This window comes from Arvicanthis niloticus, chromosome 6, assembly GCF_011762505.2.
Source record: "Arvicanthis niloticus isolate mArvNil1 chromosome 6, mArvNil1.pat.X, whole genome shotgun sequence".
Taxonomy (NCBI): domain Eukaryota; kingdom Metazoa; phylum Chordata; class Mammalia; order Rodentia; family Muridae; genus Arvicanthis; species Arvicanthis niloticus.
The window spans coordinates 83,758,748-83,784,789 of NC_047663.1; the positions used below are offsets into that span (position 1 = coordinate 83,758,748).

Here is a 26,042-nt window from a genome sequence, read left to right on the forward strand (position 1 = left end):
CACCTCAACCCCCTGGGGGGAGGGATGGTGGGTGGAGACGACGCCAGACAAATAAGTAGGTATATAAATAAATAAAGAAATGGGACGGTGTCATCAGAGGGCCTGTGACTTCCCGCCCTGCTGGATGGAGACGTCCTGGCCTCTCAGTCCTGAACTGGCAATTCAGAGTGGTTTGATTGCCTGCTTGATTGTTTGCGAGATAACTGCAGGATTGTCAGTGACAGGGTAATTTACTGAAGATTGCAATGTCAGACTCCATCCAAGGGGCTTGCTAGCGTACAGATGCGATTCTCGTGACTGACAGGCTACTGGGAGACTGGAGGACCAATTTAAAGTTCACGGTGTGGTCGGAAAGTGTTGGGGGCAGCAGCCAGCGATCACCCAGCATGAGGAGGTATTACAGGCATGGGGTATGCTGCTGCCCTAATAACTCCCGCACCCCCAAACAGTGCGACCACAGCAGAGACATGTAAAGGCATGGGAGGGGATCATTTGTATCTCTTTTCTTCATATTTGTCTTCTGTTATTGCTGATGTGTTTAGACCATCTCTTGCCATTCTGAGCCCTCAGATTAAAAAAAAAAAAATTAAAAAAAAAAAAAGCAAAACAGTATCAGCAAAACGGGAGGGGAGGGGAAAATTGAAGATATTGGCAAACTTAGAAAGAGTGACAGCCTCCCAGTGGCGGGGGCTGGGGGCGGTGGCATGCTTGGTGCTTAATAGGAAAACTGTCTTCTGGTTTTGTTTGAACTGGATGAATACACGCCCGTCCTCGAGCTGGTACTATGGGGTGGGTGGTCAAAGAGCCAGAGGAGGAAGAAGCCCTTCCCAGCTGTAGGAGGGCAAGGCCACCAGAGATGGATGGGACTCCTAATGGGGAGAGGCTGGTGACCTTAAAAGAAATCTATATCGCTAACAACAGTGGGTTTCTTCTCACCTGAGAAGCTTCTAGGCTGCTGAATAGAAGTGCGGATCTCAGCGGGTTATTTTTAAAACCCGAAGCAGGCGTTCTGTGTAGATTCCCCCTGTCTAGTGCAGCAGTCCATGGACGTGATGTTCATGGCAGAATTCAATGCAATTATTTTTCCCCCTTTTCTTCCTTGTTCTGCCAGTGGCCCTTGAATCCAGACTGAACAATCGGTCCGTGGATCTGGGGCTATGTTCCTGGACCAGCCCTCTGCCAGGATGTTGTTCATCCTCCAGCACTGTTTCTGGGACCTCAGCTTTTCAGGGCTCTGGGAAGCCTCCCATTCAGCCAGTACACAGGGCCGAGCTGCTCAGAGCTTTGATTTCCAAAGTCTCTAAATCTCTACCATGCCTGCCTGCCCACCCTCTTGTGTCTGAATTTCTAGGAAATTTTTGTAAATCTAAATGTGTTACGAGGCACGCCAGCAGCATTTGCCCGCGTGGAAAATGAGAGGCCAGTTTTGGTAATTTAAAGCCAAGCAGAACAGGCCCCCTCCTAATTTGTTTGTTTGCTAAAAAGAAAGTAATGCATTAAAATAATTATACATTAATTGCTAAATTACAGGGGAACTTTGGTGAAATTACATATTTCAATTTCATTAGTGAACCCAAAGGGAAAGGGGGATGCCAAAAAAAAAAAATTACATTGTTGTAAATTTAAAAGCCTACAGCCAGGCCTCTGATTCAGCAATCCTGGACAAGTGTTTGTCGTGACACAGCGCAGGACTAGAAACCACACTTTTAAGATGCTAATTATTCCCACCTCCCCCGCCCCCCCCCCCAAATACCTTGCTATCTAATCCAGGAGGGATCAGCTAAGTTAGTCCCAAACCCTTCCACCACGTGCCAAATCAAAAAATTCACTCTCAGGGAATTTGCAAAGTGAATGCTGCCCTAATCATTCTGGTCCTCAGCCTTCTCTGACATGTGAAGAATGGCAAACAGTTATTTACTCATTCAACAAACATTTGTTGAGTGTCCTTTTCTCTGCTGGACACTGAGAGAGGCATAAATGTCGACGTTAATAAGGCCCTGTTCGTCTTTCACTGAATTTCTTCCCCGCTCCCCCACCCCACCCCGTAGGGAGGCAAGCATAAAGACGTAATTAACTGCCATACAAGGAAGTTAGTGTCATCAACAATGGTTTTTAAAATATTTTGTGCATTAGAACCATCTGAGAATCAAGACTGAAGTGCAGATCCCAGAACCTGCTCCTGGAGGCTGTGTATGGGGAGGCCTGAGGCAGGTGTTGAACCTCTGTGGGTATCTGATGCAAGCCATTCTTAACGGACCTGAGATACACAGAACAGGAGTGTCTAGCAAAACCAGTCAGCTTGTGTTACTGTAACAGAATACCATAGTGTGTGTGGCATACACAGTAGACATCTGTTTCTCATGGTTGAGACTGGGAAGTTCAAAGTCAAGGCTCTGGGAGGGACTGTCTGTTGATAGCCTGATTCTTTCTCAGTGTCCCCTAAGGGCTGGAAGACTCATAGGGACTCAGTGCTAACAAGCTTAGATACTAGTGAGCTTAGATCTATCCTAAAGCCCCTTCTCATTGTGGTTTAGAATGTCAGCGTGTGAATGGGGGATATGGGCCACCAAGCATAATGCTAACCTAGCCAGGGACACCACCCCAAGGACTTTCTGGGTTAAAGGGGCACCCTTAAACTGGGCTGTGTACAGTGGGTCCTCCTGTCTCGTTCCTCCCGTACACTGCCAGCTCCTTCCAGACAGGCGCCATGACGTTGTGCTTTCTGTTCCATTCCCTGTATGTGGACAGCACTCCAGTGTGTGGAGAGTCATAGGTTAGTGAACAAGGGCAGCCCAGGAAAGAAAGTAAAGGGTGGGAATCTAGGAAAAGTGACTCACAGTGTCCTGCTCAAAAAGACAGAACGGAAGCGACTTCTTTTCCTGGTTGCCACACAACGCCATGTCCACACCTCCTTGAAGAGGTAACACTCAATGGCACCTAGTTCTCCATCTTGTCAACAATTGCGTCCTTGGTTTAGTTGAAGGAGGGCTGGTTTTCTCCAAGGGAGAAAGATTGACAGAATCCCACACTTTCTTTAGTGGATACATACCCAATCTGCCCAGGCTCTTGGGAGCAGTCTCTGGGCAGTTTGTATGCTGTGTTATTTAAAAGCAAAGTTCAGGGTTTTATTCCTGGTGGCTCTAATAATATCCGCTCGTGGTAGCAAAAAGAAGGAATTTTAGGAAAATGTAATAAAGCAAAGAAAAGGGACCATACCAGAGAAACCACTGTTGATATTTTCAGCTGTTTTCATCCATCGTTTATTCTCTGGGTTGGGGGATCTGCAATTATACAAGGCTTGCTGTGTGAAACCTGCCAGTCTAAGGCCCAGGGGAAGGTTTGATGGTAACAAACGTGTTAGCATCTCTCAGCATCTCCAAGTGGCTTGGTGCCATGCAGTGCTCTAAGCTGGCTCTGTTTCTGCCCTTCCAGATGGCCTGGTGGACTGCCTGGACCCTGACTGCTGCCTACAGTCAGCCTGTCAGAACAGCCTGCTCTGTCGGGGGTCTCGGGACCCCTTGGACATCATTCAGCAAGGCCAGACAGACTGGCCTGCAGTGAAGTCCTTCTATGACCGCATCAAGCTCTTGGCAGGCAAGGACAGCACCCACATCATTCCTGGAGACAACCCCTTCAATAGCAGGTAGGTGCCCTTTTGTCCCTGTGTGCCAGTGACGTCCCCATTCCTTTTTCTATTCGAGCAGAAGGAAGTTCTCTGTCTTTTCTACAGACCTGTTTCCTGGAAACTGCCCCCGAGGCAGCTTACTGCCATGGCTCATTGAAGATGCTTTCTTTACTCTGCTAGGGATGCTACAGTAGGGTTGTGATTGCTCTGCAGGATCTGACCACCTTCAACCCAAAGCCTTATGATGCTACCTGTTGATTCCGAGCTTTGAGATGATTTTTATGATCCCTTCTTTTATGACATTTTCGTCATTATTTAAAACCCCCCTTTTTAATGCCTCCAAGGGAGGCTTTTGTTTGAGCGGAACTGAAATAGTTGATTCGATGGAGTGTTTTTGAAAGCTGTTATTAACTTGATAACATAACCTATCATCTGTGGCATCTTAAAGTCAAGGTAATGCCAGTTAGAGGAATTTATTGAGCACCTAGGATGACGTTGCACGTCGTCTCTGTTGTTCACGCAGCCCTCGTGTAGGGATGCCCTCTTGTGCTCAGTTTGCTGAACCCAAGTATTTCTCCCCAAGTCCCTCACTCCTTCTCATTCATTTTCTTCTCTCAGTTGGTAATCTGGAGTTTATGAATATCTGGGGGTCAAATTTTGAATGTATTTTTGTAGTCAACTTGATGGTCTCTTCACACCAGAGCAAGTCAGACCTATATCCTAGAGAAGAGGGCAAGGGAAAGGTTTGGCCATAAGACACCCTCCCACCTTGTCCCCTCTGTCTTCTAGACACTATGTTCATCGTAGGGGTAAGAGAAGAGCTAGCAAGGGAGGGGGGCCTTGCTAGCATATGTGATTGACTTTCTGGCCCAATCCAGAAGTCCAGGCATATGCTTCTGCAACAAAGGTTAGCATAACCATTTAGGGGACATCTTACCCCATCTCTCTGCTCTCTCACGTGAAAGATATGAAGTGCTGACTGGTTCTTTCTCCATCTAGCCTCCAGATTTTAGGATCATGAGCAAGACAATGATGTCCCCTTTGTACACCCCTATCCCGTCCTCTTTCTTCTAATGCTTCAGGGTTTTGTTTTGTTTTATTTTGTTTTGGTTTTGTTTTTTACCTTTGTTTTCCTCTTTTAACCATTTTTGAATTTGTCTTATATTTATATTTGCTTTAAGCATACATGGAGAGGCCAGAGGACAACCCTGTGGGTGTTAATTCTTTCCTTCCAATAGCTTGGTCCTAGGATCAAACTCAGGTGGTCAAGCTTGGTAGTGAACACCTTTACGTGCTGAGCTATTTCAGCCAGCCCTTATTTTATTTTTGATTGGCATGTAAAAACTGTCCATACTTATGGGGTATGGTATGATATTTTGATTCATGTATATATAAGTTATTTAATGATCAGAACAAAGGTAATTAGAATATCTGTCACCTTAAATATTTATCATTTCTTTGTACTGAAAACATTTAAAACCTGTTTGTCTCTTTCCAGTATGCAGTATGTTTGGTTCAACATAGCCACCCAACCCAACTATGTACTAGAACACATTACACGTTCCCCTCTCTAACTGTAACACCCTCTGCCTTCCCCTTGCTGTCCCGGACTCTGTCCTCATTCAGCTAGGCTCAAAAGCACTCCTAAAATAAGATGTTTAAACTCACTTCCTCTCTCAGCAAGGCCAAGAGCCCCTAACTTCCTAGGGGATTCTATTGAAAGTCACCTCACTGGATTCTAGGGAGAAGGCATCATCTGGCTGGGACCAAGTCCCCATCCTGGGTCCTTTGAGAGCCTAGAAAGTTGGAATACAGAAGCCTGGGGAGGAGCACAGACAGGTCTGCAGCCCCTCAGAAGCCTTCTACAGAGCTAAACCCCAGTTACCGGCAACTCTGTTGTTTACCGATTTATCTGTGGTTCTTCTACACAGAATCTCACTTACTCTGTAACCCTGACTGGACCAGAAGGAAGGACAAAGTATGAACTTCATGACTGCAGGCCAGACTGGTCATGAACTCACAGAAATCCTCCTGTCTCTACTGCCCAAATGCTAGGATTACAGGCATGCACCATGCCACATTGCCTCTCATAACTCCTTTGAATACGAGCATTCATCCAGTCACCTTAGGTTCTGATTTTACTAAACAGAAATCAGAAAATAAATGATATAGAAGAGATCATAACCTCAGTCTTCTGCTGCTCACCACCCCACCCCCCACCCCACCCCCAGCTTCTACTTGAGCCATACTGGGCACAATAATCTCCACTTCTTGATTAGCAAGATGTTACCATTTGTTTTAAAAGAGGAATGCTGAAAGAAAGAAAGAAAGAAAGAAAGAAAGAAAGAAAGAAAGAAAGAAGAAAGGAAGGAAAGGAAGGAAGGAAGGAAGGGGAAAGGAGGGGAAGAGAGGTGAGGGAAAGAACAGAGGAAAGAAGAGAGAAGCAGGCACAAATCTCTAACCAAAATGGAGAGAGAGAGAGAGAGAGAGAGAGAGAGAGAGAGAGAGAGAGAGAGAAGAAGAAGAAGAAGAAGAAGAAGAAGAAGAAGAAGAAGAAGAAGAAGAAGAAGAAGAAGAAGAAGAAAGGGAAGGAGGGAGAGAGGGAGGGAGGGAGGGGAAAGGAAGAGGGGGAAGGGAAGAAGAAGGAAGGGGAGAGGAGGGAACTGAAAAGGAAAGGGAAGGGAAGGGAAGAGACCTTTGTTGTTCTGGTTCAGTCAGGGTTATAGAGTAAGTGAGATTTTGTTAAATCCTGGCCCTGAAACAGTGCCTGTTCTATGCCTTTCCATTATGAACTCAACTCTCATGAAGACTTGCAACTGACTTACAGTCTTCTATAGCATTTTGGCGAAGGCCGTGCAACTTACTTGGGCTGTAACTACTGTTAACAACCTCAGTCTGCTCCATGCTTTTCCTACTTATCATTTCAGTGTCTGTCCTCAGCCAGTCGCTTACCAATACTTTCCTTTTCATATTTTCCCCTTTCTGCAACCACCTTAGCCTTCCCACCATGAGCTACCACTTCCAGGAGGCATCCTGGGGAAGGGCCAAGATACAGTGGAGTCAGCAGAGACTCCAAAAATATGTAGTGATCTGGAGCAGCACAAAGACTAGAGTGAAGAAAATCCACTTTAGAGGAAGCCATTTGGGTGTTTGATGAGGCAGCTCTCTCAAACGTCTCTGTCTAGATACATAATTCAGAAGGACAAAATAGTCCTCCAAGACACGGGGTGAAGTTCAGCAAGCGTGTGAAGCTCAGTGCATTATCGTCTGACAAACAGTGGAAGGGCAGAGCTAGGAATGAAGAAGAACTTAATTCAAGACGTCTACAAAGGCGTTCCCCTAGATAATGGCAGACAAAAATAACCAAGATGCTTTGGCTCCACCACTATAATTGATGGAGCAGACCTCACTATCTAGATAATGTGATAATTGTTACACATCAATAATCATAAATAGAAATGAACCGATAGCATGTCTTCGCTGAATCTTTTCTGCAAGTTGGCTGCTTAGAGACAATAGGAAGCTAGCAGCAAGGGAGAAATGGAAAAAACAGAGCAGACAGTCGAACCCCCTTCATTCCGTATAGCACTCTACAAAGCCTTATGGGGCGGGGGGTGGTGTGTGGGGGGGAGGCGGAATTAAAAGAAATAGCCAACCATTGTGGAAGGAAGAAGGGAGAAAACCCATGGTGGGATGTAGTTGCAAGGTTGTTTTCATATCACCAGTTCTGTGTATCTTGTGGTCATCAACACACACAGTTGATTTTAAAACACTGGCTGATAAGGCCTTAAAGGAATCTTACTCGGATCTAAGAAAGTGGAATAGAACAAAAGGATTATTTTCATAAATTAGCTTTCCATTTCCAAAAGACTCCAGCAATTGTGGTTGGAACCAGCTAAAAGTGGGACTCATTTGTTAGGCAGCCGGTGGCAGACAATTAGAGCTGTCAGTAGAATGGTCTGAACACCCCCAGATCATCAAAGGGTTGGAGTGAGCAGTCAGGGGTACTGCTAATAGAAAAAGATGCCTGGGGACGGCATCCCTCTGGTTTTCAGGACACCTGGGATGGCAAAGGAAGCATGTTCCAAAAGTCTTTGACAAGATCTGGCAAAGAGCAGGTCAGCTCAATTACCCAGTCCAGAAATTGGGAGTGTGCCCAGGAACCTGGGAGCCTCCAGAGCTGTCTGTGCTCACCAAACTGCCCCCCTGTCTCCAAGGCCAATGGGAGAGCTGAAAAACTGGTGTGCTCAGATTGGTGCTTAAAGCAAATACAGAGCTTCTGATGGCCCTGCTTCTTCATGAAGACAAGAGTGTTTGGGGAGAGGGACCGCGCATTTCTCCAGCTTTGGGATTTGTATACAGCAAAGGTTGAGCGTCCCTGATGTGGAAAAATCCAAAATACTCCAAGCTCAACACTTGTCACACACCAGCGTGACACTCCCAGCCCAGAATCCCATCCATGAAACTGTCTCATGCACGAAGTCATTAACTATACTGTATCAAATTGCCTTCAGGGCAGGTTTATAAGATGTATATGAAACATACATGAATTGAATGTTTAGACTTGGTTCTTATCCTCAAGATAGCTCATTATGGATATGCAGATATTCCAAAATAGGAAAACAGAAATACTTCTGGTCCTAAGTATCTTAGGAAAGCAAAGTCAAGCCTCATTGCAGCTACTCTTAGCTTTACAGGATTTCCCAGATACCTGGAAGTTATGATTATTGAGAAAAATTCTAGTTACGGTTGTCTGGAGAGAGAGAAGTGTTACAGAACACCAGAGAGAAGGAAGGGATAGGATTTCAGCCACTCCATCTCTCAAGATAGCAGGATTTTGATAGGAGGGAATTTTGTAATTATATGTAATCAGATTCCAAAATATTCCCCCCACACACCTACCCCACCAAATTTGCAATATTCTCTGTTCCTAAGGTCCTTTTGGATTGTAAGAAATGTGGCTCTTTTAGGATAGCAAAGCATGGCATATATTAGAGAGGCTTTCCGCAAACCTCTGTGTGCTCCTCTGCACTCCCTGACGTCCCAGCCTCTAAGAGAAGAGTAAGATGGCCCTGCTCCAAAGCCAAACTAGGAAATGAACAGCCAGATGGGGAAGCTCTCATCCAGGCATAATACGCTCTGTGCCAGGCCAAGGCTCACACGTGAGTGATGAGGAGCTGCCTGAAGCTCAAACCAAACAGAGCCAAATGATATCAAGCAATGGAGCAAGGCCAAGGCTAAAGGAACATGCCCAGGAGATACCACTGCCCAGCCCAGGGACCAGGTATCACCATCCAGGGATTTCGTCCCAGAACATCTCTGTTCTTAGGCTTAGTCAAAACAAACCTTTTGCCCACACCCCTTGATGAGATGTGTAGCCAGCATTCAATATGGACGGTCTCCCAGTCTAGGTACCAGGCAAGCAAAAAGAAGCAGCCATATCAGAGAAGAGAATCACAGCAAGGCTCTTATCTCTGTTTCCCTGTGTGTGCCTCACACACCCATGATTTTCTCTCTCTCACTCTCTCTCTCTCTCTCAGCCTGGTGTCTCTGATCCGAGGCCAAGTAGTAACCACGGATGGGACTCCCTTGGTGGGTGTGAATGTGTCTTTTGTCAAGTACCCAAAATATGGCTACACCATCACTCGCCAGGACGGCACGTAAGTAGCTTCGTGTGACCCGTACCTACCCAGTACCAAGTGTGCACACTTTCCAAGAAGAAGGAAAATGTGGTTGGCTTGGAACCGAGTAGTTTCTTCTAGTATACTAGAATGGCCACCTGCCCAGATAGATCTCTAAGGAAAACTTCTCCCAAAGTCATGTAATAGGTGTGGGTGTGACATTCTAACCAGAAAACAAACAGAAAGGACAGTGCCCCAAGGTGGCTGGCAGCCATCATTCTTTTTGCCGTGTCAGGTAACTGACACTCCTTGTGTACTGGGGGAAGATCGGATTCTAGAAACAGGAAGGGAAGGTAGCTTTTAAAAACTAACTCCTATTTTAAATCAAAGGCAGTGCAGGGTGACAGGAATCCACATGACACTGTGTCCTGCGGCGCTTCCCTTCTGCTTTTATCTGCGGCTTTAAGAGTTGTTATTTTCGCTACAGTTTTGAGGGGGTGGGCTGTAATCAGAGAAGTCTAATTAAGTACATTTAGCAGTCACCCTGCTGTGTGAAGAAGGCGACCTCCCCCTATTATCTTCTGATTGGGAACACGCACCCGATCAGTCCCCACCAAGATGAAAGCTCCATGGCTTCCTAAATCCACTGGGCATAGAGTCAAAAGTTACAGAAAAAGAAAAGACATCCATAGAAAAGGGGGAAACACCCACTCTGGACTGAACACACACACACACACACACACACACACACACACACACCATGTTCTCTTCCAAAGAGAGAAAGAAAGAGAAATTGTAAATCTGATGCAAACTCTTACTGTAAAAATCAACTCTGGAAGATTATGGCTACTTCATGGAGAAAGAACTGCTTCTTCTATCCCTCTGATAAAGAGTCTAGCCTTCTTTTCAAGGTTTTAAGGTAGTCGTGCAGCCAGTTTAAAGACAATCACCAGCTCACAGCAGCCCAGCCTCATGCCCGTACTCTATAGCTCTAAGAGCCCAGTGACTCTCAACCCCTGAGTGATATTGTCTCATCTCCCTACTAAATACACTGTGAGCTAAATACTACCCGAGCTGAGCAACACAGAAGTCTGTAGCATGACCCTGGCAGTGGCCTGGCCCACTGGGAACTGGGGCTCGCTGCTGCTGCTGCTGCTGCCCTAAATTGCAAGAGAGTATTGTACTGTCCAGGAAATGGTCACAACTCAAAAGCCACTGACTACTGAATGTGTCCTGCTTTCATGCCATTGAAAAACTGTGATATGGTAAATCAGACCATTATCGGTGTGAGGCTGTCTGCGATCATTAGTATCACACACACACACACACACACACACACACACACACACACACTTTGTTGCCAAGTTGTTTAGAAGAACTAGGGTAACAAATATGCCCTAGGCAGAGGGCCTTTAGCCCTTTCACCCTTACAGGCCAGTGTCTTACTAGACAGCCCAGGCTGGCCTCAAATTTATGATGATTCTCCTTTCTTAGTCTTAGATAGAGGGTTAGGATTACTCATGTGCCACCATACCTGGCTTGAAACCAGCATTCTTCCTTGGTTTCTGGGGGACTTGCGGGGGGTGGGGGGAGAATATTTGTTTCCTTGCTTGTTTTGAATGTGGGCTTTTGTGGTACTGGAGATCAAATGCCAGACTTTGCCACGCTAGGCAAGCATTCTACCACTGAACTATATCCCTAAGCCCCTGGATGGTTTGGTTTGGTGGCCTTGAACTTGCAATAATCCTTCTGCCTCTGCCTCCCTTGTGTTAGAATTACAGGCATGAGCCAGGACTCTTAAAGAGTTAACATAGGTGAGCCAATCCATTAAAACATCCTGTTAGACAACATATGATATCATTCCTGAGTCTCTTGGTCCCTGTCTCTCCCTTCCTCCTCCTCTCCCATCGCCCTTAAGTACTTCCAGACTAATTACATCTAAAATCTGCCCCCCCCCCACACACACACACATCATCTTTCCAGCCCTACATCCCAACTCTTCTGCTTTCTCAGGCTGCAGAGTCATAACAGTGTCAAGATACACTTCTGTAACAACCGTAGAAGCCTTAGAGATGTGGTATGGATCACCAACTTTCATGTTGATTCTTTAATGCCACCAGGAACAGCTAGGAGCAATATTGTTTTGAGCCAGTTGGTATTGGTATTGGTATTATATTGGTATTGGTATTGATATTGGTATTGGTATTGGTATTGGTGTTGGTGTTGGTATCGACGTTGGTGTTATTTTAGACAGGATCTGACTGTGTAGCCCAGGTTTGCCTGTAACTAGGAATACTATTTACCCCAGCTTGCCAAGAACCAAGATTGCAGGTGTGCTTAATTTCAAATCTTTTGACTCCCTTGTGTATCAGATGCAAAGCTTTCTCCAGCATCATGAATAGCCAACATACACATAAACAAATTAACTCCAGGGCAAACAGTTGCTCTCTGCGGGCTCTAATATGCACCTTAGAATTCCCGTGTAGCTATTCATTCATTATTTATCACTAAGAACCACCATACATGGAACCAAAGTAGAGCGAAATGCACGACACGTGTATTTACATTCAGGATGTTCTCACTGAGATGTTACTATGACACAGGCAGTAGATATTCTGGAGCGAACAAGACAGAACACTTGCCTGAACATGCATGAGGGTCCGGTGGGGTGTAGCTTGAAGTTGGGGTGTATCTCTCAGCAAAACTCTTCCCTTTCCATAAAATGCGGAAAGCTACTCATACTTCTGAGCCTATCAAATCCTTTTGTACCTGTCATATTCACCCGCCATTCACCCATCAAGTGGGAATGATGGTACTGACCTGGAGAGTGGAAAAGAGAAGACAAAAGACTGAGCTGAGTATCTCCACCTAGTTCTTGAGGTGCAAACAGGGATGTGGGTGAAGAAGCCCTGCCTACATTCCTGAGAGTTTCACAGTAGAGTTTCATTGGCAGCACGTGCTCATGGACCCTGCCTGCATCCTGTGACTGTGACCCCACTGCTGCTGAAGCTGCCTCTCAGCCTTAGTAGCGAATGCTTTATTTCCGATCCGGTAGCATTTCCTTCAAAGTACCAGATAGTGGATCATTTAGGCTCTGCTGCCTTCATGACTCCTTTGGCCATGACTCAGCTCAGTCCTCGATCCTCGGTCCTCATGGCATGAATATAGACATAAGAGCACATAAGCAAATGGGTGCCAATCACACATAATTATCAGTTGCCAAAATAGGTGGTAGGCTGGATTTAGCTCACCCCTACCCTCCCCCCTCCCAGCCCCATCCCATCCTCCGCTCATTCGCATCGTTCATTCTCTCTTATACTCTCCTGGTCAGTACCATCATCTCACTTTACTGCGAATGGTGGATGAATCTGATAGGCTCAAAGAGAGCTGGTAACCTGCCTGGAGCCACATAACTAGTAAGTTGCAAGCTAGCTCATCCACCTGCCAAGCTTTGTCCCTCCCGCAGCTCTGAGGCGTTGAAGGTGAATCTACCCTGTTGTTAATGACCCTCTTGGCCCCTCTCCAGGTTTGACCTGATTGCCAATGGGGGTTCTGCCTTGACTCTTCACTTTGAGCGAGCCCCCTTCATGAGCCAGGAGCGCACAGTGTGGCTACCGTGGAACAGCTTCTATGCCATGGACACCCTGGTAATGAAGACAGAGGAGAACTCCATCCCCAGCTGTGACCTCAGTGGCTTTGTCCGGCCGGATCCAATCATCATCTCCTCTCCTCTGTCCACCTTCTTCAGTGCTTCCCCTGCAGCGAACCCCATTGTGCCTGAGACCCAGGTAGGGACAGGTCCCAGAGCATGGAAAATGGGCTTCACGCTTCCCAAACCCGACACGGCTGGCCAATTTTCTCCCATCATCTCTGCCTCAGCAAGTGTGCCAGGAACTAATATTAAAGGGGGAGAAACAAAATGTAGAATTTATAGCCACTGTAGGTGACAATTTGAATCCCTCCCGGACATTTGGAATGTTTACAGATAGTTGCTCAAGATTTTGGCAGCCATGAGAGCTTTTAATAAAATAAAAACAACATACATATGTGCCACCCACCTACAAATTGCTTTTTATTCCTGTTAGTCATGGAGATACATGATAAGAGGCGTTCTAATGATCTACATCAGTGTTACGACAGAGGGCATATTACATTACTGCCTTCCTGTTGCTTTATACCGATTGTCAGTGAAAGTTGTAGGTTTGTATAATTACAGCCTCTCGTGGCCTCCTTGCACACAGCTAGCAATAAAGCCTGCTGTTCTTATTTACATCTTTTACCAACAGTGTGGGGGGATTTTTTGTGTGTGTGCGCGTGTGAGAAACGCAACAGTGACCAAGAATAATTATTAATCCAAAAATCATAACCTCCGTCCCCTCACTCCATGGCGTAGGATGAAGTTTGGGTTGGTTTTCTTTTCTTCTCTCTCAGCTGTAAGAAGCAGTTCATGCACCCACGTAAGATAACGATGCTTCAGAGAGGGAGGCAGCTCACAGAAGCGCTGGCTTGCAAACAGCTCACCTGCCAGGGTGTGTTTAATACAGTAGATCAACCATGTGTTTCCCCTCCAGGTTCTTCATGAAGAAATCGAGCTCCCTGGTACCAATGTGAAGCTCCGTTATCTCAGCTCTAGAACTGCGGGGTACAAGTCACTGCTGAAGATCACCATGACCCAGTCCACAGTGCCCCTGAACCTCATCAGGGTGCACTTGATGGTTGCTGTAGAGGGTCATCTCTTCCAGAAGTCATTCCAGGCTTCTCCCAACCTGGCCTACACATTCATCTGGGACAAGACAGATGCTTATGGCCAAAGGGTTTATGGCCTATCGGATGCTGTCGGTATGTGTTGGTTTCCACCACTTTTTATTCATGGCTTCGGTTGTGTTTCTAATTAAGACACAACAATCCATAACACAGACAAGATCTCTCTTCCAGGGGCTTTATGTTCCAGTAGAGGACCAAGATAAGGAAGACCGACTAGATCAGGAAACAGGAAGCCATGATAAGTGCTAGTCATAAGAAAAATGAAAATAAGTGCTACATGCTGAGAGAAGGGGCAGCTGTGGATAAACAGTCAGGGGAAGCTACTCGATGATGGGGAGTTTAATTGAAAACTTGAAAATCCGACAGGAACCATGTGAGAATCAGAAAAAGAGTGCTCCAGAGATACTGGGGGGAGGCAGTGGCTAAAATGAGGTGGTCAGCGTGGATTAGTATCGAGAGGTGGTCAAGGGCTGGTTCATGCTGCAGAGAGCATACTTGCAAATGGCAGTGAATGTACCTTGAGAGTAAGACATTAGGTTTTGAGAAGATCTGAGAGCTACACTGCTTGTTTCCGGCATTGCCTTTAGGGCTTTTTACCCTCAGGAAAGGTGGACCTCAGAGAAAGGGCCGTTGGTTATGAGAGTTTGGGCTGGGAGTTGGTATCTGCCTAGCTTTTTCCTACTTGGAGAGAGCTGACTGGTGATTTGGAACGAGCATTTTGTATTCTCTCCGTCTCCACACATGTGATTCTCGAGGACTGTGAGAAACATGACCAAAGTAAGAGGCCAGAAAACTTGGGAATGTTCACTTGGAAGTGGCAGTGTTTGTCAGGCAGTCACTTTGTGCGGAGAGCCTTGTAACAAATCCTTCGGTAACCACTCAATGGTCCCAGTAGACCTTGTCGAAAACTTCATGGTTGGGGGTTTTGGGGGCAGGGATTAAATTTTCTAAAGACAATACAACAAGCAGGTTACAGGTACTCAGGATATGCCCCAGTCAGCCTCATCCATCAGTGATGTCAGTAACTTAACCAGTAAAGTTCCTGGAGTCCCTAGTGCATTTAATCCAAACACATTGCCTAATAAAGAGAATTCTATCCAGTTTAGCCTATCTTGAATCAATAGCCAATACCACAAAGTAGAACATGATAATCTGTTCTTCTACTCTCTAGCTCCAGCCATCAGACTATGCTGTATTCTGTTCCTCCACACTCAGATCTGTTCTCCTATATCATATATTTTGCTAAAGTTCCAGAAATCCCATTATTTCATGTGAGATATATCAACATGTGTGTCTAAAACACTTTGAAACAATACCAACAATTTAATCATCACAAAAAAAAATAATCACAGTTTTTTTAGTATAACCGAACAGCTGATCACTGTCCATTATTTTCTTTGGTGGCCAGCTGTGTTAACAAACAGCTGTGCTCTTAGCCCTGAGGTGTCTGAGACAGGACTAGTTTGGGGCTAGTCTGAGCAACATTGGGCAAGTCCCTGCCTCAAAAGAAAGATAAAGAAGGAAGGAAGAAAGGAAGGGAGGAAAGAAGGGAAGGAGGCAGAAAAGAAGGAAGGAAGGAAGGAAAGAAGGAGAAAGAAATTTCAATTGCTTCCTTAATATTATAAAATATTAATACTTCAAATGCTAGAAACAATATCCAAATAATGGTTGCTTTCCCTTCGATTTTGTAAAGGGCTATTATTAATTGGGGCCAGCAAGACAGGTCAGCAATAAGGATACCTTCGGCTAAGCCTTGGAACCTACAGAGTGGAAGTAGAGTGCCAGCTCCCACTAGTTGTGTTCTGCCCCCCACATGAACATGGCAGCACAAAGCACACACACAAAGCATGCACACAAAGCGCACACACAAAGCATGCACACACATACTCATATACACACACAAACTAATAAATTTTTAAATGCCAAAGTAATTTTAATTAATATCATTTTCTATGTCTCTCTTTAAATGAATCTGACTTTCCTTATGTCTCTCTGTTTTACCTCACAACTTAGTTGTTGAAGAAATTGGGTTGTTTGCCCATAGAATCTCTAGTCAAATCTGCCGGCTGTTTGTGAGCTGGAGGCTGACAGTTTCACCCCCTGCAGATGGATAGTTGGGCCTTGAGTCTGTCTCTGGCCCAGGTTTGGTGTTTGGTTTGGGAAGTACAACCTGACAGACATTGTGCTGTTCTACCAAGAGGAGCCTGGTGGAGGTGGTGTCTCTTTAGACTTTGGCAGACATGGCTGCTCAGTCTTTATATATTTCAGGTCACCAAGGATTACAGAATGATATTTTCAGTCTGTCACTGAGTCTTCAACCATTAGCTGGAATACTTTCATATAGAGGTGGCTTCTCATTAACTACTTGGCCAGTTCACATAAGAAAGAAAGGACAAATACGTGATTCTGTGGCATATTTACTGGTTTTTCAGTATAATGAGTTGGCTTATCCTCCAAGGGTAGCATATGAATGTTTTCTTAAATACCACTATGAACTCACAGACTGAAATAGATCTAGTATATTTCAACCCATTGAAGTCATTATGCTTGTTAATGGTCAGAAAGTCCTGTCGCTGGTCATTAAGAGTCTCTTTAAGCTGACCCCCAAATCCTCTGACATGACCCTCATCAATGGTGATTCCTTCTTTATTTGCTATCCAGCATCTTTATGTGACCTGGTCATTTCTTGCTCCCATATCTTCTACAAGTCCTGATTCTTTACAGTTAGAGACAGTGCATCAGGACCACAAGATGGACATCTGCAGTCTCTGACTACTGGAATAGTCATGATTGGCAGTCAGGGAGGACAAGCCTTGACATGCTCGGGGATGCATGTGTCACTTTGTTTGTTGTTGAGATAAAAATGTATCCTGCATTCATATCAACATTTGTGTATCTCAGGATTTTTCAAAAGCTTCAGAGAATCCCCAAAGGTGACACACATAGTTAAGAGTTTAATGTACTAGGAACAGCAATATAACAATGCCTCAGATTTCCAGAGCAGCCTTCCAATTAAAGATGTATGGCACCTCAGCATTCTCTCTCATCTCTCCCAGCACAGCCCTCTGAGAAACAGAGCCCTCGATTACCACATGAACACATGGGGAAGTACATGAGGCGCAGGACTAGAACCAATGGCTGATGGACCTTTCTTTTCTCCTTTTGTCCATGTGACAAATGCATGATTTTTAGACACAAGGTTTTAGGGTCTGACACTCACTGACTCCCAGTGTAACTAGCAAACTATGCTCTATGGGTTCCAGCCACACTCATCCCCACAACTCCTTTTGATACAAATCTCTGGACACTCAGGTTCCTTGTACAGGATGGCATAGCATTTTGTATATAACCTTCATGCATCCTCCCATATTCTTTAAATCAACCCTGGATAATTTTTATAGATGGTCATGAACCACGATGTGGGTGCTGGGAAATTGAACTCAGGACCTCTGGAAGAGCTGCCAGTGCTCTTAACCGCTAAGCCAACTTCTCCAGCCCGTGATAACTTTTATAATATATATTGGTTTGGGGGTTTGGTCTTGATTTAAGTTTGGGTGTGGGATTTTTCAAGGCTGTGTTTCTCTATGTACTCCTGGCTTTCCTGGAGCTTGATCTATAAACCAGGTTGGCCTCAAACTCAGAGAGCCACCCTGCCTCTGCCTCCCGAGTGCTGGGATTAAAGGTACACACCACCACTGCCCGGCATATAGTGTATATTGTTTAGGGGGTGATATACCACAGGGAAAAAATGCTTGTATATGTTTAATCCAGATGCAATATATTTCCCTAACTCTTTTCAGTCTACATGGTGCTGGTTGAATTCCTAGAGACTGAACCTGCAGACACTGAAGACCAGCACTGCTAAGCACCTTTCCTTACACACTACTCCTCCTCGTAATCTTTTTTATCAAGGAGCAACTAGGCTTCCAAAGGCCTTTCTCCTAATCACAGACAACTCGAGACAAATAAACAACATGAGACATAACAGATGCATTCCAGACGGAGCAGGCCAGCAGGAACCACCTCCCATCCATAGCTAAGGAAACTTGTGCAGTATTAGGTTAAGAAATGACTTTTCTCCTTCCATGTCTCTGGGTCATTTTTTTGAAAGTCGGGGGTTCATTAGAAAAGCCTTCCTATGGCCACTGTATAAAGTTTCAAAGTTAAATTGAACTCAAAAATCTGGATTTCATCATCTAGAATCCTGGGGGCAAAGCTATCAGCCACTTCTTGAAAGTGTTGGGAACAGGTGTCACTGTTAAAGTGAGAGTCTCATTCTTGCTAAGGAGCCCCGGAGTAACCATTCACCTCTTTTTCTCCCAAACCCTTTGTCTCACAGTGTCCGTCGGGTTCGAATATGAAACCTGCCCCAGTCTCATCCTGTGGGAGAAAAGGACCGCCCTGCTTCAGGGATTTGAGCTGGACCCTTCCAACCTTGGTGGCTGGTCCCTGGACAAGCACCACACCCTCAATGTGAAAAGCGGTATGTTAGGGACTAGGGAAGGCGGGTGGTGTTCATCTGACATGCATAGAGTCCTGGGTTCCATCCCTGGCACAATAAAACATTCATAAATAAAGGGAATCACTGGTTTAGGCTCTCAAGCTTTGACATTTAAGTGGCAGCCCTTTTGGGGGCATTTTTTTTTTTTTATTTAACCAAATACTCACAAGATTCATAGATTTCCCCATTTGTCCTTTTAGAAGTCAGCCTCAGTTTACCAGCCTTATTGTACCTCATTGGTTTGAGGGTTTGCTTTTGTTTTTGTTTTGGTCTTCTGTTATCTCCACAGCTAGTATACTATCCACAGCAGACAGCTTTGGGAGTGGGTCTCCCATGTCTGTTCTCTCTATAGTATGAGAAAATGAGAGAACACCCCAAAGGAGATGTTTCCTTTTCTCCCTATCACTTCCCACCCATTCTAGTAGGTCAATCCAAGTGTCCTCCCCACAGGGTTGTGTGACCCCCCCTCCTCCCTGCCTCCATCCCCAGGAATACTACACAAAGGCACAGGGGAGAACCAGTTCCTGACCCAGCAGCCTGCCATCATCACTAGCATCATGGGCAACGGTCGCCGCAGAAGCATCTCCTGTCCCAGCTGCAATGGCCTTGCTGAAGGCAACAAACTGTTGGCACCCGTGGCCCTGGCTGTGGGGATCGATGGGAGCCTCTTTGTTGGTGACTTCAATTATATTCGACGCATCTTTCCCTCTCGAAATGTGACCAGTATCTTGGAGTTACGGTAAATGGACACAGTAGAAAACTTATGTTCTTTAGATCCACCCCCCCCCCCCGCTTGCTCTTGGGGTTCTCTGGGTGAAAGACGGCTGAATTTGGGATTCTCAGAGCAGGAAATGTTTTGATTATCTGAAATACCATCCACATTTCAGCAACTCAGCCTGAAACAGATAGTCCCTAACCCAGAAAGGAGCCAAGTGTCTTGTTTTTTTTGTTGTTGTTTTTGTTTTTTGTTTTTTGTTTTTTTTTTTTTTTTTTTTTAGCTCAGTCACAGCCTCAAACACACATCAAAGTGTGAAGACCACTAACACTCCTTTCCTCATTCTGAAGGTCTTGTCAAGGACCTCTGGATGCTGCCCCTTAGTAAATCCACTGGGTCTTTTTGTACTTACTAGTATGCGATGTAGCACAACGGCTCCTGGCTTAGCTAGGTCGTTTCTTATCATCCTGGAAGATTCTTCCTGGCCATTGCTTGCTAGTAAGTCTGAAGACTAAGATTCCTCTCTGTGTTGGGCAAACAGAGACCCCTATATGCTCTAGAAAATGCCTTTCCAGGGTGGGTTGATTCCAGACCCTCAGCCAGAGGAGGATGTGTACAAAGAGGATGAAAGACACAAATGAGTAAACGAGGGGGAGGAAATTATTCAACAAATATCTGGTGAATGGACACTATGTCCCCGTGTTGTGTTGCTGATCCAATAGGGAGCTTCCAGTTGAATCATGTGGAAAAGAGGAAAAAATAATTTCAAATAGACAGGAATGTTTTGAGGAAGATCTAACAGAGCGAGACATAGGGACCGTAGTGAACAGGGGCAATTAAGAGGGCTTCACACACACACACACACACACACACACACACACACACACACAATAGTCAGAGAAACCTCTCCTACTGATGACATTTGAGCTGGGCCATGAATGATGGCCTTAGCCATGGGGCATATAAGGGCAAGCATTCCAGGCACAGAAAAGTTATGCAAAAGATCTATATCCAGCCTGCAACCTGGCTAATTGAAGAAAACCATAGACTGGGGGGCTGGTGAGCTCAGACAAACAGCAGGAACCCAGATTGGTAAGGAAGAGACCGATGCTTAGGATCAACAAGTGTCTGCTTGTATGTAGACAAGCAAAAATTGCATGTCTGTTACAATGGGCAGCCACTAAAGATTGAAGAAGAGGGTAGGCGTAGCTGATGTATGATCTGACTGCCATTTCTAAGTGGTGGCTCTGGCGAGTTTGTGGGAAATGGACTGTAAGAATGCAGAGATGAAGGCAAGAACATTCATAGGGAGACTGTGTCAGTGGTCCACGATTTGGGTCATGGTGATTGGACAGTTCTGAAGGGATATGGAAATGTCCCCGTGGAGATGTACCTCCCAGTTAAACCTGATGGGTGATGTGTAAAGAATAAAGAAAGGGAGATTTGGGGGAAGAGAGGGGAGGAAGAGAGGGGAGGGAGGAAAGAGAGAGAGCTCTAGAATTGGGCCTGAGCCGCCCTGTGACTGGTGGCCACAGGCCATGCTTGCATTGAATGTCTATGTCCATTGAATGTGTATCAGTGTGAGCAAAAGACCTGACAGAACAAGATAACAGGAAAGACTTTGGCTCAAGGTCCCAGAGCCCTCAGTCTAGCTTGGCAGGAAGGGTGTGGCCAAGCAGATCACACCATGGCAGACAGGAAGCCAAGCAGAACCACAGGAGGGGTCAGGACAAGGTAGCCTTCAAGCACAGCCCCAGAAACCAGCTTTCTCCAACTGGGGCCCCACCTTCCATGGTACCACCACCACTCTGTGCCCTGCAGTCTATTCCGTTTTTGGGTTTTTTTGTTTTTGTTTTTGTTTTTGTTTTTGTTTTTAATCCATCAGTAGATTAAGCAGTTCATTAGGTCAGAGTCCTCGTGACACAATCATCTCTGGAAACACCTTCATGACACACTGAGAGGAGAGCTTCACTAATCTCTTAGGTACTTCTCAGTCCAATCAAGTTAGCAATCAATGTCCTCACAGCCCCTGCTGAGAAAGACATTAGTGACCTGGCCACCAGCAGCTATCACTACGTATTCTCAGGAGTCAAAATTCTGCCAGGTACTGTAAGGGTACATACATACATACATACATACATACATGTATATATGTATGCATATATACATGTATGCATGTATACATACATATATTTATAAATATATATAAATGTATATACATATATATAAATAAATATACATACATATATATTTATGTATACATATATTTATATATATAAATATATGTATGTATATATGGGATGGTATGTGAAGATACAGCAGTTGCACCCAAAGATAACTGATACATATATATGTATCATATATATATGATGGTGTGTGGAGACACAGCAGTTATACCCAAAGATGACAGCTATTGAGTGTTAGTGTTAGGCACACACACGTACGTCTGCAAGGACAGGAGAAATGAAATGTGGGCTCAAGAAATATCCCGCTGAGGGTAAAGGTGAGCCCCTGGGAAAGAAAATGCACTTCAAGCTGAGCTGAAGAGCTAAAGGAGCCATCAGGGAAACAGCGAGGCCGTGAAGGACAAGGGCAGGAGGACTTGGTAGAGAAGCCGAGAGAGAGCAAGAAGGAGGCACAGTGAAGGGACTCCAGACCGTTACTCAGCAGCTCTTGCTCCAGACCTTCCTGGGGGGAGTCTCCTTCCTGGGCCTGGTTTGTAGCTGCTGTTGCTATTGCTGATACTTTAGTCCAGGAAAGCCATCCCCTTAGGTGTGCTATAGGCAGTGGGGAGCTGTGGAGGAAGATGGTTGTTGCATTGCGCTTTCCAGGACTGGATTATTCAAATGGCCACTTGTTACCCCCTCTTTACACTCCCCCCCCCCCCCCCGTGTATGTACCTCCCCCTCTGTCAGGGCCCTTCCGGCTCAAAGCAAATCAGTCTTGACCTGTGCATTCCCACTTCCAAATCTTAATCCATGTGGCTTGCTTAACTCAATATCTCCGTTCAACCTAGGGAGCCACTTCCGGTCTACCTCTTGGTTCTGTTCTGAAGCGCCCCTCTTCCTAGAAGAAACTTCTCCTCCTCCCCAAGGGTAGCGGTCTGATTTTCCATCGGAGTGGACACTACTTGCTACCTTGTCTGGTTTTTTCTGTGGCTCTTTGGGCTTGGGTGTGTGTGCTTCTGTACAGCAGAGTCCTTGGTCCTCTTTACCCTCTCATGCCTAGAGCAGTGTCCAGCCAGTCCTGGGTGTTCAGGACAGGTACTTGAATTCAAGAACCAGTCATTCTCCCATCTCCCTTGTTGGACTTGGCCTTTGATTCCATATGTCTCATATTATAGAGACTTTGATAACAATGATAAAAGTTTATGGCCCCATCACAGGAAAACATAGCAAGCCTATGTGTTAACACAGAGGGCAGCTTGAGGGCTATCCTTCCCACTTTCCCTAGACAGCTGTATGATTTTCTTTTCTTTATTCCCCCATTTTCTTTAACTGTCTTCAAACTTTGCTCTCCCTTTCATCAGCCAGGAACCCAGAGCCGATTAGAAGTTAAGCTTTTACAAGAACACTAACTTGATTCTTCTTTTCTTCCCACTACTGTGCCTGAAAACAAAGGGCTGTCAATCCCCTCTCTTCAAAATAGTCACCCGCATGAGGCAGGGGGGAGGGAGGAGAGGGAGGGAAGACACCTGTCTTGCCTGTGCATCTTTTCTCCATTGTGGCTTGGCAGCTGAGCGACTCCATTTTGGAGTCAGCACCCAGCCCTACTTTACTCACTCACTCCAAGACATTATTGAAGTGATACCATGCTCCTCGCTGGGCCTTCCTCCGATTCTGCCTATACAAAACGTGCAGGCCAGAGCTTCCACACACACACACACTCCAGTAACTTCTGATGCTGGAAGAGTACAATGGTTATCACCTGTGTGCTTTGACTTAACGCATTTTCAACACCCACCTTCCTGGAAAGCCTAATATCCCACCTTTGGGAGATGCTTTTCCCTCCTGAAATTGTCACCTTCTCTCTCCGCCTGATCCATAGAAAACCTAAACAGAGTAAATTCCTCAGCCACTGGCATTTTAGGGTGAACTTCTCTCAAAGATAAATCCTTCGCTCTAACTGGATGCCATGGCGTGGCAAGCAAGACAAAGGGGGGGAGGAATGGGTGCGGGGAGGGGGGGGTGCAGCATCTCTCTAACGTCTCTTGATGTGGCTCCTTTTAAAAGATGTAAGGCTACCTCCTCTAATGTTTGGAATTCTTTTCCACTTTTCAAACAAAGGTGATGCTGTTTCCTGGGTGGGGATCACCCTCCATGCAGACCTCCTTGCCATGCTTTTGGGTGGGCCCTTCTAGAATCGTGCTAGGGAAGATCTTCAGGGCAAGAAATTGTCCATCTAAGATGTGTCAGTGCTGGAGGAGGCAGGGATTTGGACAAAAGTGGGAGCCTGGGGGTTGGGGGTTGGGGGGCAAAGGCAATAGACGCTGGAAATCAGAATCTCCAAAGACAAGCTTGACCCAAGAGTTCAGCAAGGATCCATCCCACTGAGTGACTACCAGGGTGGACATGGTGGCTGCAGCTAGAGAAGGCAGCAGCCTCCCTCCCGTCAGCCATGAAGATGAGAGAGTCAGGAAAGGAACAAAGCCCCCAAGTGAGCAGTGAGCACCCTGTCTCCATACAGTTCTGGCTAACCCCTGGCTCTGTCTCCAAAGCCCTTTGATCAAGGACAGATGGAGGCTCATGGGGCTGAAAGCTAACACAGTTTGAGGAAGTTTCCTCTCAAAAAGAAGATAAGCAAATTATGAATTGAGAATGAAAAATGACTGTGGGCAGGGGGTGCAAGTGGATAAAAAGTGCTTGCTGCACAAAGCCAACGACCTGAGTTTCAGTCCTCAGAACCCACAGGGGAAGGGCAGAATCAAGCCCAAAAGTTGTCCGTTCACCTCTACACGAACATTCGGTGGCATGTGCGTGCCTGCACTCACACACATTAGACACACAACACACACACCATACACATACGCACACACAATAATGATAATGATAATAACTAAATAATAAGAAATTTAATTAAGAGAAAAAGAATCTCCCACAATACTTCCCTAACTATCCTAGATCTCATCTGGACTTGGAAACTAAGGAAGTTCAGGTCTAGTTAGAACTTGGATGAGAAAAAAATGAAAAATGAAATAATATTCTGTAAGATAAGGGGGAAAATAGCATGTTTTAAAAAGCCATAGTGAGTACAATCATCACAACACACAGATGACTAGATATTTGTATAATCTGACTCCTGTTCCTCCTCTGTGATACTTGATTTTTTTTTCCACACCCCTTTGATTATCTTTAGGTACTTTTGTTGCTGTTTTTCATTTGTTTTTGTCTTGGGATTTTTGTTGTTGTTTGGGAGTTTTTTGAAGCAGAACTCCTAGCCCAGGCTGGCCTTGAACTTGTTGCTGTTTAGCCAAAGATGGCCATGAACCCCCCTTCCTGATCCTTTGGTCTCTACCTCCCTAGCACCACCTCACCCAGCTCTTTGATTATTTTTTAAGTGGCAGTTATTTTCTGATTTTGTTATCTATAGAAAGAACAGACAGAATAACTCTTTCCTCCCATATAGCTGGTCAAAATCTGTTTCGGGTTATTGATAAAGTAAAAAAACTTGCTTTCATGTGCATGACTGGCTGTTGATAACATGTAAGTTGTAAGAAGTATACAATTTAGAGAAACTTCTATCAAGTTTCCTTTGTAGTATTTCTGGGCCTTTCACATTTTCTTGTAATGCTCTTTGAACTGGTGTTCATTAATCATTCTGTCACCAATGTACATAAAACCATGAAGGATGGATTCTGCAGTGGCTCTCACATGCCCTACAAAGATGCTACATGAATCAACACAGTAGGGCAGAAGCAGTCCCAAAAGCCATTCTTATGACAGAATGGCTTGCAATAATTTAGCTAGATGCTGAAAGTACAACAAACCACCTTAGCACATCCCGCTAAAAGTCAACTAAATGTATCCCGAATTAAGTCCCTGTGCTTAGAGCAGCAACCGTAAAACTATGTCCACTCTACTTGAAGGGGAAAAGAGAGGACACAGCATGTACAGGAATGGAAAGGTTCGCAGTGATCTCAGCTGTCTATAGCTTCAGTCTTCTGATCAGAACATAGGAGAATGCAGCTAGTCCATGGCAAAGGGAGGTAACCTCATTCCATGCTCTCTGCATTCAAAGATTTCTTTTTCCAGCCCTTACTCTTTCTGAAGTATCAGCAATGCAGAGATGTGTAAGTCTTATCCTGTTCTCAAAGAAGTAGAAAAGACAAGCATGTACACACACACACACACACACACCCCACATCACATCACATCACAAGACAGGGTGACGACAGCTCTGGCTGATGGGCTGAGGAGGCTAGGAAAGACCCTGGAGCTTTTGCAGAGGACTCTGAGACTTCACAGTGTGAAATGCTAATCCATCTCAGCTTCTTAAATTTGAGACAGCACTTTTCCCTCAAAGGGTGTGCCTGAAGGGTCTGGGTTGTTGAGGATGCTCACACAAAGCCTGTCCCTCAGAAGTAGGGCATCTATACTCATTTGCACGGACTGACCAAAGGATGGTGTTATTTTGGCTTGTCGCTTGCCCTGGACTAGAAGAGCAGTGACTTTGTCCATTATACAAAGCTCATATCCATATGATCTTTCAAACTCCACACCTTCCTATGCCTTGATCCCCCTCCCCTCCTACCCTCTTCCCCCAGCACTGATATTATAGTAATCAATGTAAAGCAGATGGTCTGAGAGAAGTAGGTCA

The 26,042-nt window shown here is 45.3% G+C and overlaps 1 protein-coding gene across 11 annotated transcripts in view; it reads left to right on the forward strand.

Moving 5' to 3' along the window:
- The window catches only part of Tenm2 (teneurin transmembrane protein 2), a 1,226,193-nt gene that overhangs the window by 1,151,047 nt on the left and 49,104 nt on the right, over window positions 1-26,042 (forward strand). For all 11 annotated transcript variants that reach the window (XM_034506847.2, XM_076937038.1, XM_034506844.2 and 8 more), the window contains 6 exons: window positions 3,433-3,643; window positions 9,166-9,285; window positions 12,773-13,034; window positions 13,818-14,085; window positions 18,350-18,493; window positions 19,001-19,250. In XM_034506847.2, coding sequence (XP_034362738.1) covers window positions 3,433-3,643; window positions 9,166-9,285; window positions 12,773-13,034; window positions 13,818-14,085; window positions 18,350-18,493; window positions 19,001-19,250 — 1,255 coding nt within the window. The remainder of the gene's footprint in view (window positions 1-3,432; window positions 3,644-9,165; window positions 9,286-12,772; window positions 13,035-13,817; window positions 14,086-18,349; window positions 18,494-19,000; window positions 19,251-26,042) is intronic.